General features: G+C 39.3%; 1 protein-coding gene across 1 annotated transcript in view; it reads left to right on the top strand.

Annotated features, from left to right (window-relative positions):
* The window catches only part of OGFOD1 (2-oxoglutarate and iron dependent oxygenase domain containing 1), a 39,730-nt gene that overhangs the window by 1,665 nt on the left and 24,870 nt on the right, over nucleotides 1-13,195 (top strand). Inside the window, exons 2-4 of the mRNA XM_007459441.1 lie at nucleotides 381-526; nucleotides 4,580-4,626; nucleotides 7,572-7,672. Coding sequence (XP_007459503.1) covers nucleotides 381-526; nucleotides 4,580-4,626; nucleotides 7,572-7,672 — 294 coding nt within the window. The remainder of the gene's footprint in view (nucleotides 1-380; nucleotides 527-4,579; nucleotides 4,627-7,571; nucleotides 7,673-13,195) is intronic.

A 13,195-nucleotide genomic window follows, 5' to 3' on the forward strand; every position in this document is an offset into this window, starting at 1 on the left:
GGGAGGGAAAGGAAGAGCTTATAATTCTTCCCCAAAATCTTAAATTTTAGGTACTAGATTTCTGAAAATTCACGACCATCCCTTTTGTATTCTGTCTACTGTGCTGCTCACAGGTCAAAAATACAAAAGGGGGCTTCCCTGGTGGTGCAGTGGTTGAGAGTCTGCCTGCTGATGCAGGGGACATGGGTTCGTGCCCCGGTCCAGGAAGATGCCACATACTGCAGAGCGGCTAGGCCCGTGAGCCATGGCCGCTGAGCCTATGCGTCCGGAGCCTGTGCTCTGTGACGGGAGAGGCCACAATAGTGAGAGGCCCGCGTACCGCAAAAAATATATATATATATAAAAGGGAAAAGTCACAGATAATGCTTTCCTCCCCACAGAAGCCATTGTCATGGACATGGACCCCTTTCTTCACTGTGTGATCCCAAACTTCATCCAAAGCGAAAACTTCTTGGAAGGACTTCAGAAGGAACTTTTGAACTTGGACTTCCATGAAAAGTATAATGATTTATATAAGTTCCAGCAGGTATTTATGGCCCTTTGACATTAGCTTTACCACTTCAGAAATTCATTTTCTATAAAATCATTGAATACCTTTAGACATGAGGTTTTAGTTTGGGTTTGCCATTGAGGGTCCTTGCCTTGACGTTTTTAAAAGCATTCATTTATTTAACATAAGCTGAGTGTTAACTATGTGTTTGGTGCTTTAATTATTATATGGAAGTCTTTGCCTGTTCCTACCCTGAAAGCCTTTAAAATCTAAAATAATAGAGGTGATAGTGATGGTGAAAGATAGAAAATACAGTAAGCCGGTAAGTAAATACATTATAAACAAAAAGGATAAGTACATTTTGGGGAGTGGTATAATGAAGAGAGTAGTACGTTGGAAGGTAATAACCATTTAAATTTTTGAGTTCATGTCTTTGTTTTAGGTGGCTTTCTGTATTGCAGTATGTCCTGCAGAGAGTTAGATCTATTCTTTTTAAATCGGTGGACAGTTGAATTTGGCAGAAAAGACTGTTTCAAAATCAAGGCTGGTTTTCCTACTCTTAGAAAACAGGCCCAGTCTAGGTATAAAAACATATAGGTCATTGGTTTCCCCAGTTTGTGGGGGATATCTTTTAGTACATGGCGTACATCACTCTTAGAAATCGTAATAGAACCTCAAGGACATCAGCCTTTAAAATCACAAAAAATAAAATAAAAGTGAAGATTAAGAACTATTTTGTTTTCTTTCCATTTCCCACTGATTTCTTTTTATCTGGGATAAAAGAGTAACAAATTTCTCTGTCTTGCATTTATTCTTTTACACTAGCGCTGGTTGTGTCCCCTAGTCTGCCTATCTTTGGGCCTTATACATATGATTGAATTAACCAAGTTAGGTTAAATACACAAATGATGTTACTCTTAATAATTCAGAAAATCTAATGAAAAATAACTTTTATCCATAGTAAAGTTGTAAAATTTTAATTGACCTAAGCTTAATTAAAAACCATGTTTGTCTGCCTTTGTAATTATATCAGCTTTGATAACACTAGGCCTCTTTTGTTGATTTGGGGCTATATGCATCTGATTACTGAAATTGAGAAATCAAAGTGGTTTTTACTTAGTGCAATTTGGTAGATGAAAATACTTCTAATTGTGAAGTCGGTGAGAGGCAAAATAATAGAAAGGGCCCCAGGTAATGAGAGGAAAAAGAAGCAGCCATTACTTTAGATCCCCAGGGGTGCTTGGTGAAACTCTGCTGTGAGTAATTTTTACTGTGCTCACTTTGGGACTGAACTTCTTCATCCTAAGACAGTAAATGTAAAACCTGCTTTCAGTCTCCTGTCCCATAAAACTTCACTTATGTCCCTTTGTCTTTGCTTGTGCTGTGAATTGACTTGATAATTGGGTCTATAACAACTTGCAGTCCTCCTAACCAAGTTTGTCATTAGGAGTAGCCTGATACTCTGTATTTTAAAGCAAGCATTACTGAGTGCATGCTTCATGCCATGCTAAGTGCTTTATATTTATTAATTCATTAAATCCTTACAATGATACATTACTGGTTCCTGTTTCACAGATAAAGAAACTACATCACATTTTCCTTCTTTTCTGGATCATTCCCTTCAACATACCAAAAAGAAAGAAAGAAAGAAAGAAAGAAAGAAAGCTGTTAGTTCTTCTCTTAAGGAAAACAATGCTGCTCACCTAACTTTCCCCTTCAGCTATCACTCCATTCCTCTGCTCGCCTTGACAGTAGCATTCCTTCTGAGTTGTCTGTAGTGTCTCAAATTCCTCTTCTGTTCTCTGTTAAGCCCACTTTATTAGGCTTTCACCTGTTACACACCACTGAAACTGTACTTGTCAAGGTCACTCACAACTTCCACATTAGTAAATCCAGTCATCAGTCTTCAGGCCTGGTTTTACTTGACTCTCGGCAACATTTGACCTACTTTGTTACTCCTCATTCCTGGAGACTCTCCCCCCGACCCCCGCTTACTTTCAGGAAACCATCCTCTCTTCATTTTCCTTCTACCTCACAGGTGAGTCTTTCTTAGTTCCCTTTGGTAGGTCTTCCTTTTGGACCTGGCTTCTTAATGACAGAGTACTCTAGGGCTTAGCCTTTGGATCACTTCCAAACAGATTGCAGAGAGTCTCATGGCTTTGCCTCTACTCTAGGATATTTATGAAGTGTTTCACACTTACCAAAACTAAACTCCTGATCTTCTCCCCCTAAATCTGCTCCACCTGCAATTTTCCCCATCTCAGTTCACGACAATCTTTCCAGTGGCTGAGGTTATCCTTGATTCCTCTCTCATACCTCATCTCTACTCCATTGGGAAATCCTGTGGGCTCTACCTTCAGAATATATTCAGAAGAGCCCACTTCTTTCCACTTCCACTGCCAACACCTGATCCAAGCCATCTTTTCTCTCACCAGGATTATTCTCTTAGCATATTAACCAGTCTCCTTGCTTCCACCCTTGCCCACCTACAGCCATTGTGTTCTTTTAAAATGTTAATGGAGGGACTTCCTTGGTGCCACAGTGGTTAAGAATCTACCTGTCAATGCAGAGGACTCGGGTTGAATCCCTGGTCCAGGAAGATCCCACATGCCATGGAGCAACTAAGCCCATGCGCCACAACTACTGAGCCTGAGCTCTAGAGCCCACAAGCCACAACTGCTGAGCAGCAAGCCACAACTGCTGAGCAGCATGCCACAACTACTGAAGCCCATGCGCCTAGAGCCCATGCTCCACAACAAGAGAAGCCACCGCAATGAGAAGCCCACGCACCACAATGAAGAGTAGCCTCCGCTCGCCACAGCTAGAGAAAGCCCGTGTGCAGCAATGAAGACCCAGTGCAGCCAAAAATAAAAATTATTAAAGTAAAAAAAAAAAAGTTAATGGACCCAAGAGAATTGAAAACATTTGTTCACATAAAAGCTTGTACATAGATGTTTGTAGCAGCATTATCTATAATAGCCAAAAAGTAGAAACACCCAACGTCTCAACTAATGAATGGATAGACCAAATGTGGTATGTCTATACAATGGAATATTACTCAGCCAGAAGAAGGAATGAAGTACTAAGTACTGCTGCAACATGGATGAATGTTGAAAACATACTCAGTGAAAGAAGCTAGACACAGAAGGCCACATATAGTGTGATTCCGTTTATATGTAATGACCAGAAAAACATATACAGAGACAGAGAGTAGAATAGTGGTTGCCAGGAGCTGGGGGGAGGGAGGGTGGGATGGGGAGTGACTGCCTGATAGGTACAGGGTTTCTTTTTAGTGCGATGAAAATATTCTGGAATTAGTGGTGATAGTTGCACAGCAGGTGAATATGCTAAAAATCCACTGAATACACACTTTCAGGTGGTTAAAATGGTAAATTTTATGTGAATTTTATCTCAGTTTTTAAAAATTAAATGGGATCATATTATTCCTTTGCCCCAAATCTCCAAAGATTCTCATTTCTCTGAGTAAAAGCCAGAGTGGTTCTAAGGCTCCCATTGCATCTTTGGCCCCTTCTCCTGCTGCTCTCCCCCAAATCGCTGTTGCAGCTGCACAGGCTCCTGCAATTTCTTGAACAGGCCAGGCATTCTTCACACTCAGGACCTTGAATCCACTTTGCTGAGATATTCCTTTGGTACATCCCAACCTCCTTCAAGCCTTTGCTTCACCTCAGTGAAGTCTAACCTGGCCACCAAATTTATAATTACAAACCTTTCCCCACTCTCAGCACTTCTGGTCCCTCGTACTCTGCTTTATTTTCCCTCGACATTTGTCATCTTTTTTTACACTGATAATCGACTTTTTATGTTTGTTGTCCCTCTCCGTCAAGAATATAAGTTCCACTGTAATAACTGTGTAAGTATTTGTTGAATGAATAAGGCACAGAGAGGCTAGGTAACTTGCCTGAGTCACAGAGCTGCCAAATGGAGGGGCCATACCTCAAACCCAGGCAGTTTGGCTTCAGAGTCCAGGCTCTTAAGGACAATGCTTTACTGCCAGAGTGTTCCCTAAACTAGTCTCTGTGTGTCTGATTTATGAAGGAAATCCTATTTTTTCTTTTTTTCATGATCAAGTCTGATGATCTGAAGAAGAGAAGAGAGCCTCACATCTGTGCTTTAAGGTAAACAAGCGCTCATATTTGTTGGGTGCATAATATGTGCCAGACAGAGGAGTAAGTGCTTTAAATGTTACGGCATACAGCCTTTGTTGGCGTTATTGTCCCCTTTTGTAGAGGAGGAAACAGACGCTGAGAAAGTAACTTCTTCAAAGTTAACTAGGTAAAAATTGAGGGAACTAAGATATAAACCTAAGTCTGTCTGATTCCAGGGCCCAAGTTCTCAATGATAAAATGTTCAACCGTTAGTAATCAAGGAAACAAATTAACGCGGGAGATACCATCTTTCACATGTTAGTTTGCAAGTATTTAAAACAAAAACTCCAGTGTTGACAGAGGGGTAGATACCTTTATACAGTGCCGCAATCTTGAAGATGGTTTTGAGAGGTGTATCAAAACCCTTAAAATGATGCTTGTCTTTTTGTAGTGTAATTCCACTTACAAGAATTTATCCTGAGAAAATAATTAAGGGTGTGCTCAAAAATTCTATACAAGATTGTTTATTTTGATGGTGTTTCTAACAGTGAAAAATCACAAATTAAATGCTCACCCATCAAGATTTATATAGCTACTGGTACAAAACAAAGTGAAAAACTATACAATCGTTGAATATGACGTGACTCTTTTTTTTTTTTTTTTTGGCTGCGTTGGGTCTTTGTTGCAGTGAGCAGGCTTCTCATTGCGGTGGCTTCTCTTGTTGCAGAGCACGGGCTCTAGGCACACGGGTTTCAGTAATTGTGGCTCACAGGCTCTAGAGCGCAGGTTCAGTAGTTGTGGCGCACAGGCTTTGTTGCTCAGCAGCATGTGGGATCTTCCCGGACCAGGGATTGAACCTGTGTTTCCTGTATTGGCAGGTGGATTCTTAACCACTGTGCCACCAGGGAAGTCCCAATGTGTGTGACTTTTAACACATGAGTATGGTAAAGTTATTTCATCATTCTAAGGTACTTTTTGTGTGTGTATTTTAACCTCTCTGAGACTCAGTGTCTCACACAATTATTGTTGTATCCTATTTTTTGAAGTGATGTATAAAATGATGATACTTCTTGCAGGCAAAGGCATATTAGGCTAGATGAAATAAACTTATCAAGAGAAAAGTTAAAATAGCACACATGGTGGATCCCATATGAAAAAAGAGATGTGTATTTGGATACCTACGTGTTTACAAAGGAAAAGACTTGGAAGGATGGAATGTTTAAATCTGGCTAGTAGGACTATAGGTTTTTTAAAGTTTCTTTGTACTTATAATAGGGGTTTTTCCTAGTTTTCCTACAGTAAGCCCATGTTACTTTGTAATCGCTGTCTGTTTTTCATCTATACAGTATATTTTCTCATTCTTTTTTTCTCTGCAATATTTCCATAAATGGTAGCAGTCTGCAGAGTTTATTTCTTCTAAATCCTGAAGTATTGCTCATGTGTTAACTGTAATTCATAATATTTCATATTTATTTTAGACCTTTTTTCCCCCAAGACCATGCTTTAAAGCACTATCTCATTAGTTCATACCACACCTCTGGTAAGTATTTCTTTCCTATGGGACTGAGTTACATTCTGTATCCAACACATAACAGCCAGATGGTATGAGAGCTGGAATTCCTTGGTCTTTACCGAAAGGCGATCTTTTTATTTCCCAGTTGGGTTCTGTGATTTCTCTCATGAATACAATTAACAAATGAGAATGATGGCAGAAAATAACCCTGTCGTGACACTGTCATAGGGTAACTAGAGAAAGAGCTTTCTGTGGAATAAATTTGTGGAAGCTGATGTTACCAGTAACAGAGGGAGTGAAGGCTTTGATAATACTAGTTACATAAAACATCAAGATTCAAGATTTTGCAAAAATGTTGACCACCTACATTACCTGAAGCCTGGTTTAGCAGTTTGCTATGCTGACCTAGTATGTCTAATTTGCAACTCTGCCTATAAAAGTTACTTGGCACTTTTGTTTGGACTAACCAAGCACAATATTTTATAGAATTTTGTGGATTGGGTAGCATACAATGTAAAAAGATATTTGGTAATAAAATTTCAGGGCATCAACCTGGAGACTTGGTATCTAGTTATTAACAGTACAATTGCATTTTATGGGGATTTCAGTGATGTACATTTGGACTAGAATGATCCAAAAAATACTGTCTTCATGTGCAAAATTTGAACTAACATAAACCCTTTAAAAATGTTTTTTAAAATGTTTTTCCAGTTTTATTGAGATATAATTGACATAAAAATGTTAGTTCATCAAAGTTAACATAATTTCAAAGTTGACTACCAACTGAGTAAGTTTTAAATTGTGTTAGAGTTCTATACAGAGCCACTTTAGCTGGTAAATGGAAATGTTCAACCATCTTTGTTTTTTTGGTATCCTGTTAATATCAGAACTTCTGTGAAAGAGTTTATTATTATACAATTAGCATAATAGTCACCATTATTTTAATCTACAACAGTGTCACCCACCCAAGTGTTCATTAAACAACAGTGCTAGTATTGGTGCTGAAAAACAGCTCTAAAAATCAGTGACTTCAGGCTGGAACATTGGTGTTCCTATGACAAAGGCCAGACCACTGTCATGATAAGGCAATACTATAAATTTAAGAGTAAGAAAAATAAGATGAGGGACTTCCCTAGCGGTCCAGTGATTAGGACTCTGCACTTCTGCTGCAGGGGGCACTGGTTCAATCCCTGGTTGGGGAACCAAGATCCCACATGCCACATGGTGCAGCCAAAAACAAGAAAAGAAAAGAAAACAGTAGAGCAAAAATATATTGCAGTAGAGAGATTTACATTTATTTCTCTGGGACTGTTACTCCTAAACTTTGCAAGCTTAAAGTGAGGAACATTCTCAAGAATAGATCTTAAATAAACCAAAACCTCCAGGAAAAAATAGTTGTGGCATAGATCCAAATGGAGCCCACATTATGGTGTAACAAGTTATCTTTTGTTTACATTTCTAGGAAAATTCTGTTTGAACATTTCCGGGCTTGGCTTTCAGACATTTCAGAGATTGACCTGGAATCAACTATTGACATGTCCTGTGCTAAATATGAATTCTCAGGTAAGAAAGACTAAAATCTTGCTGTCGCTAAGATTTAAAGGCTTTAACTAAATGATGATGGGAAGACAGTTGTCAGTGTTCCAAAATCCTCAACTTCGTTTCACTGCATAGCATGAGGATCTTCTTGATGAGTACAGTCTGACCCAGCTCATGTATAGAAATGCCCATCTTATTGGAAGGTATAAGGCCATGGTTCTCTTTGGGAGTATGTTGAAAGCTATGAACATATTCTAACCAAGCAAGGACTTGTGTGCCTGAGGCACACAAAGCCAAACTCTTGACAGCGGTGTTTGTAGCAAAATAAGGACGCCAAGCAAGGAGAATGGGCAGCCCATGCTCAAAAAATGTGAACTCCCCAGTGGCTTTCAAGGAAGGGTCTTTGAAGACAAGGGAGAGGGTTTTTGGATGCATGATCAGCTTGTGGACTTTATTCTGATTGGTTGGTTGTAAGGGAACAGAATGATGTTTCAGGAATCTCAATCACTGACCTTCTGGTTCCAGCCAGAAGTCTGGGGTCTGTGTGCTTGTGGTCAGCACATAATTGCCATCCTCCACCTGGGTGGTGAGGGGGTTTCTTAGTTTCTGCAGAACAACTCAAAAATATGCATCAGATTCTTATCTCTCTCCCTTTAGGAGGAACTAGGAGTCCTATGACTCTTGTTTCCTAATCATTAACTGCTTGAGACTGCTCTTTGTAACCTGGGGGAGGCCCAGGAGACTGAAGCCTTTTTTCTATAAACAAGAAACAAGGGGCACAGAGGGGCTTTTGTGCCCAGGAAGGCCTTGCAGGGTCCTGCTTGGTTTCAGTATTTTCAGAAAAAGGCCAATAATGCGCATACACACCAACTTTGCACACGGTATCAGGAAATTCAGAGGTGATGGTGTAAACTACTCTTAAACTTCCCAGGAAACACATATTTCCCTCAATGTCTTTTTTTTCTTTTGAAGGTAATGAGTGAATATATTCTTAAGGAAAAAACATCAAACAATATAGAATACAGTGTAATCCACAGTAGTCCCCTTCACCTTCTCCTTGTCCCTCTTTCTCTTCAGATGTGTCCACTGTCACCAGTTTGGGGTGCATCCTTCTTGTTACCTTTCTGAGAATATAAGTGTCCTTTTGATAATATGTTTGGTTTTCATCCGGAAGGAAAAGTGTTTTGTGTTGTTTTGTTTTAATAAATAAAATTCTGCTTTGGGTTTACTCTCCCACATTGTCCTAGGGAAGTACAAATTGGTAACAGCATTTTGAGGATAACTTAGACACATGAAGAGTCATATCATATGCCCTTTTTTTAACTTTTTTTTTTAATTTGAAGTAATTCCAAACTGACAGACAAGTGGCAAGCATAGTACATTAAATAAGTTTTTTCCATTTTACCTGAGAGTAGGTTGCCCTTAGGATGCTCCGTGGCCCCTGAGTACTTCAGTAACTCCTAACAACTCCTGTTACTGCTATGTGACAGTAAGAAGCCATCAGAATCAGGAACTACGATTTATACATTATTCCGATCTAATCTGCAGGCTCCATTCAGATTCTATGATTTGGTCCTTTATAGCAAAGGGATCTGGTCCAGGGTTGTGCATAGCATTTAGCTGTCATGTGCCTTCAGTCTAGAACAGTTCCTCAGTCTTTCTTTGACCTTCATGATCTTGATGCTTCTGAAGATTTACAGATGAGTTATTTTGTAGAACTTTCCTCAGTTTGGGTTTCTCTGCAGCTTTCTCATGATTAGATATGTGTTCTTTTTTTTTTATTTTTTATTTTTTTTGGCGATACGCGGGCCTCTCACTGTTGTGGCCTCTCCCATTGCGGAGCACAGGCTCCGGACCCGCAGGCTCAGCAGGCATGGCTCATGGGCCTAGCCGCTCCGCAGCATGTGGGATCTTCCCAGACCGGGGCATGAACCCATGTCCCCTGCATTGACAGGCAGACTCTCAACCACTGCGCCACCAGGGAAGCCCAGATATGTGTTCTTTGTACTGCATCTTATCAAGTGGTAGATGGTGTGTAATATTACTAGTGATATTAAGTTTGATCACTTAATTAGGGTGGTGGCTGACATCAAGTTTTTCCACTGTAAACTTGTTCTTTTCCTCTCTTTAATAAGTATTTTGTGGGGAGACACTTTAAGATTATGTAAATATTCCATTTCTCATCAAACTTTAATTCACTTGTTTTAACATCAACTGATACTTCTTTTTTTTTTTTTTAACATCGTTCTTGGGGTATAATTGCTTTACAATGGTGTGTTAGTTTCTGCTTTATAAAAAAGTGAATCAGTTATACATATACATATGTTCCCATATCTCTTCCCTCTTGCATCACGTTCCCTCCCACCCTCCGTATCCCACCACTCCAGTCGATCACAGAGCACCGAGCTGATATCCCTGTGCTCTGCGGCTGCTTCCCACTACCTATCTACCTTACATTTGGTAGTGTATATAGGTCCATGCCTCTCTCTCGCTTTGTCACAGCTCACCCTTCCCCCTCCCCATATCCTCAAGTCCGTTCTCCATTCGGTCTGTGTCTTTATTCCTGTCTTACCCCTAGGTTCTTCATGACATTTTTTTTTCTTAAATTCCATATATATGAGTTAGCACATGGATTTCTCTTACTCTTTCTGACTTACTTCACTCTGTATGGCAGACTCTAGGTCTATCCACCTCATTACAAATAGCTCTATATCGTTTCTTTTTATGGCGGAGTAATATTCCATTCTATATAGGTGCCACATCTTCTTTATCCATTCATCTCACGATGGGCACTTATATTGTTTCCATTTCCGGGCGATTGTAAATAGAGCTGCAGTGAACATTTTGGTACATGACTCTTTTTGAATTATGGTTTTCTCAAGGTATATGCCCAGTAGTGGGATCGCTGGGTCATATGGTAGTTCTTTTTGTGGTTTTTTAAGGAACCTCCATACGTTGTCCATAGTGGCTGTACCAATTCACATTCCCACCAGCAGTGCAAGAGTGTTCCCTTTTCTCCACACCCTCTCCAGCATTCATTGCTTCTAGATTTTTTGATGATGGCCATTCTGACTCGTGTGAGACGATATCTCATTGTAGTTTTGAATTGCATTTCCCTAATGATTAATGATGTTGAACATTCTTTCATATGCTTGTTGGCAGTCTGTATATCTTCTTTGGAGAAATATCTATTTAGGTCTTCTGCCCATTTTTGGATTGGGTTGTTTGCTTTTTTGTTATTGAGCTGTATGAGCTGCTTGTAAATTTTGGAAATTAATCCTTTGTCAGTTGTTTAATTTGCAAATATTTTCTACGTTTCTGAGGGTTGTCTTTTGGTCTTGTTTGTGGTTTCCTTTGCTGTGCGAAAGCTTTGAAGTTTCATTAGGTCCCATTTGTTTATTTTTGTTTTTATTTCCATTTCTCTAGGAGGTGGGTCAAAAAGGATCTTGCTGTGATTTATGTCATAGAGTGTTCTGCCTATGTTTTCCTCTAAGAGTTTGATAGTTTCTAGCCTTACATTTAGGTCTTTAATCCATTTTGAGCTTATTTTTGTGTATGGTCTTAGGGAGTGATGTAATCTCATACTTTTACATGTACCTGTCCAGTTTTCCCAGCACCCCTTATTGAAGAGGCTGTCCTTTCTGCACTCTACATTCCTGCCTCCTCTATCAAAGATAAGATGGCCATATGTGCATGGGTTTATCTCTGGGCTTTCTATCCCGTTCCATTGATCTATCTTTCTGCTTTTGTGCCAGTACCATACTGTCTTGATTACTGTAGCTTTGTAGTATAGTTGGAAGTCAGGGAGCCTGGTTCCTCCAGCTCCGATTTTCGTTCTCAAGATTGCTTTGGCTATTCGTGGTCTTTTGTGTTTCCATACCAATTGTGAAATGTTTTGTTCTAGTTCTGTGAAAAATGACAGTGGTAGTTGGATAGGCATTGCGTTGAATCTGTAGATTGCTTTGGGTAGTAGAGTCATTTTCACAATGTTGATTCTTCCAAACCAAGAACATGGTATATCTCTCCATCTATTTGTATCATCTTTAATTTCTTTCATCAGTGTCTTATAATTTCCTGCATAAAGGTCTTTTGTCTCCTTAGGTAGGTTGATTCCTAGATACTTTACTCTTTTTGTTGCAGTGGTAAATGGGAGTGTTTTCTTGATTTCACTTTCAGATTTTTCATCATTAGTATATAGGAATGCAAGAAATTTCTGTGCATTAATTTTTTTTACAAGTTATCTCATTATTGCATTTGTTTGTCAAATACAAGTTCACAGTCCTATATTGCTGTAGACTATTTGTACTATGTTTATTATCATAAATTCACTATGCTAAATTTTCTCCCCTTCTTCATTGATGTTACATGTTAAAAAACATACTTTAAATTTTTTTTTGACATCTTTATTGGGGTATAATTGCTTTACAATGCTGTGTTAGTTTCTGCTTTATAACAAAGTGAATCAGTTATACATATACATATGTTCCCATATCTCTTCCCTCTTGCGTCCCCTGCCCGCCCCCCCTCCCTATCCCACCCCTCCAGGCGGTCACAAAGCACTGAGCTGATATCCCTGTGCTATGCGGCTGCTTCCCACTAGCTATATACCTTACGTTTAGTAGTGTATATATGTTCATGCCTCTCTCTCGCATTGTCACAGCTCACCCTTCCCTCCCCATATCCTCAAGTCCGTTCTCCAGTAGGTCTGTGTCTTTATTCCTGTCTTACCCCTAGGTTCTTCATGACATTTTATTTTTCTTAAATTCCATATATATGTGTTAGCATACAGTATTTGTCTTTCTCTTTCTGACTTACTTCACTCTGTATGACAGACTCTAGGTCTATCCAACTCATTACAAATAGCTCAATTTCATTTCTTTTTATGGCTGAGTAATATTCCATTCTATATAGGTGCCACATCTTCTTTATCCATTCATCCGATGATGGGCACTTAGATTGTTTCCATTTCAGGGCGATTGTAAATAGAGCTGCAATGAATATTTTGGTACATGACGCTTCTTTAATTTTTTAATTTTTTTTTTTTTTTTTACTTCTTCCAAGGCTTGAATCCGCTTTCTTTTCTATCTAATTTAATTGCTCTTCAGTGCCTTCAAAGAGATTTTATTTAATATTTTGTCCAGAATTTCTCACTGTTATCTGTGGAATTGTTAGTCCTATGAAAACTATTCTTCCATTATGGAAACTGGAATGGCTTTTTTTTTTTCCCAACATCTTTATTGAGGTATAATTGCTTTACAATGGTGTGTTAGTTTCTGCTTTATAACAAAGTGTATCAGTTATACATATACATATGTTCCCATGTCTCTTCCCTCTTGCGTCTCGCTCCCTGCGACACACTCTATCCCACCCCTCCAGTCGATCACAAAGCACCGAGCTGATATCCCTGTACCATGCAGCTGCTTCCCACTAGCTGTCTACCTTAGGTTTGTTAGTGTACATATGTCCATGCCTCTCTCTCGCTTTGTCACAGCTCACCCTTTCCCCTCTCCATATCCTGTAGTGCGTTCTCCAGTCGGTCTGTGTCTT

This window comes from Lipotes vexillifer, unplaced genomic scaffold (genome assembly GCF_000442215.2).
Source record: "Lipotes vexillifer unplaced genomic scaffold, Lipotes_vexillifer_v1.1 scaffold342, whole genome shotgun sequence".
NCBI lineage: Eukaryota > Metazoa > Chordata > Mammalia > Artiodactyla > Lipotidae > Lipotes > Lipotes vexillifer.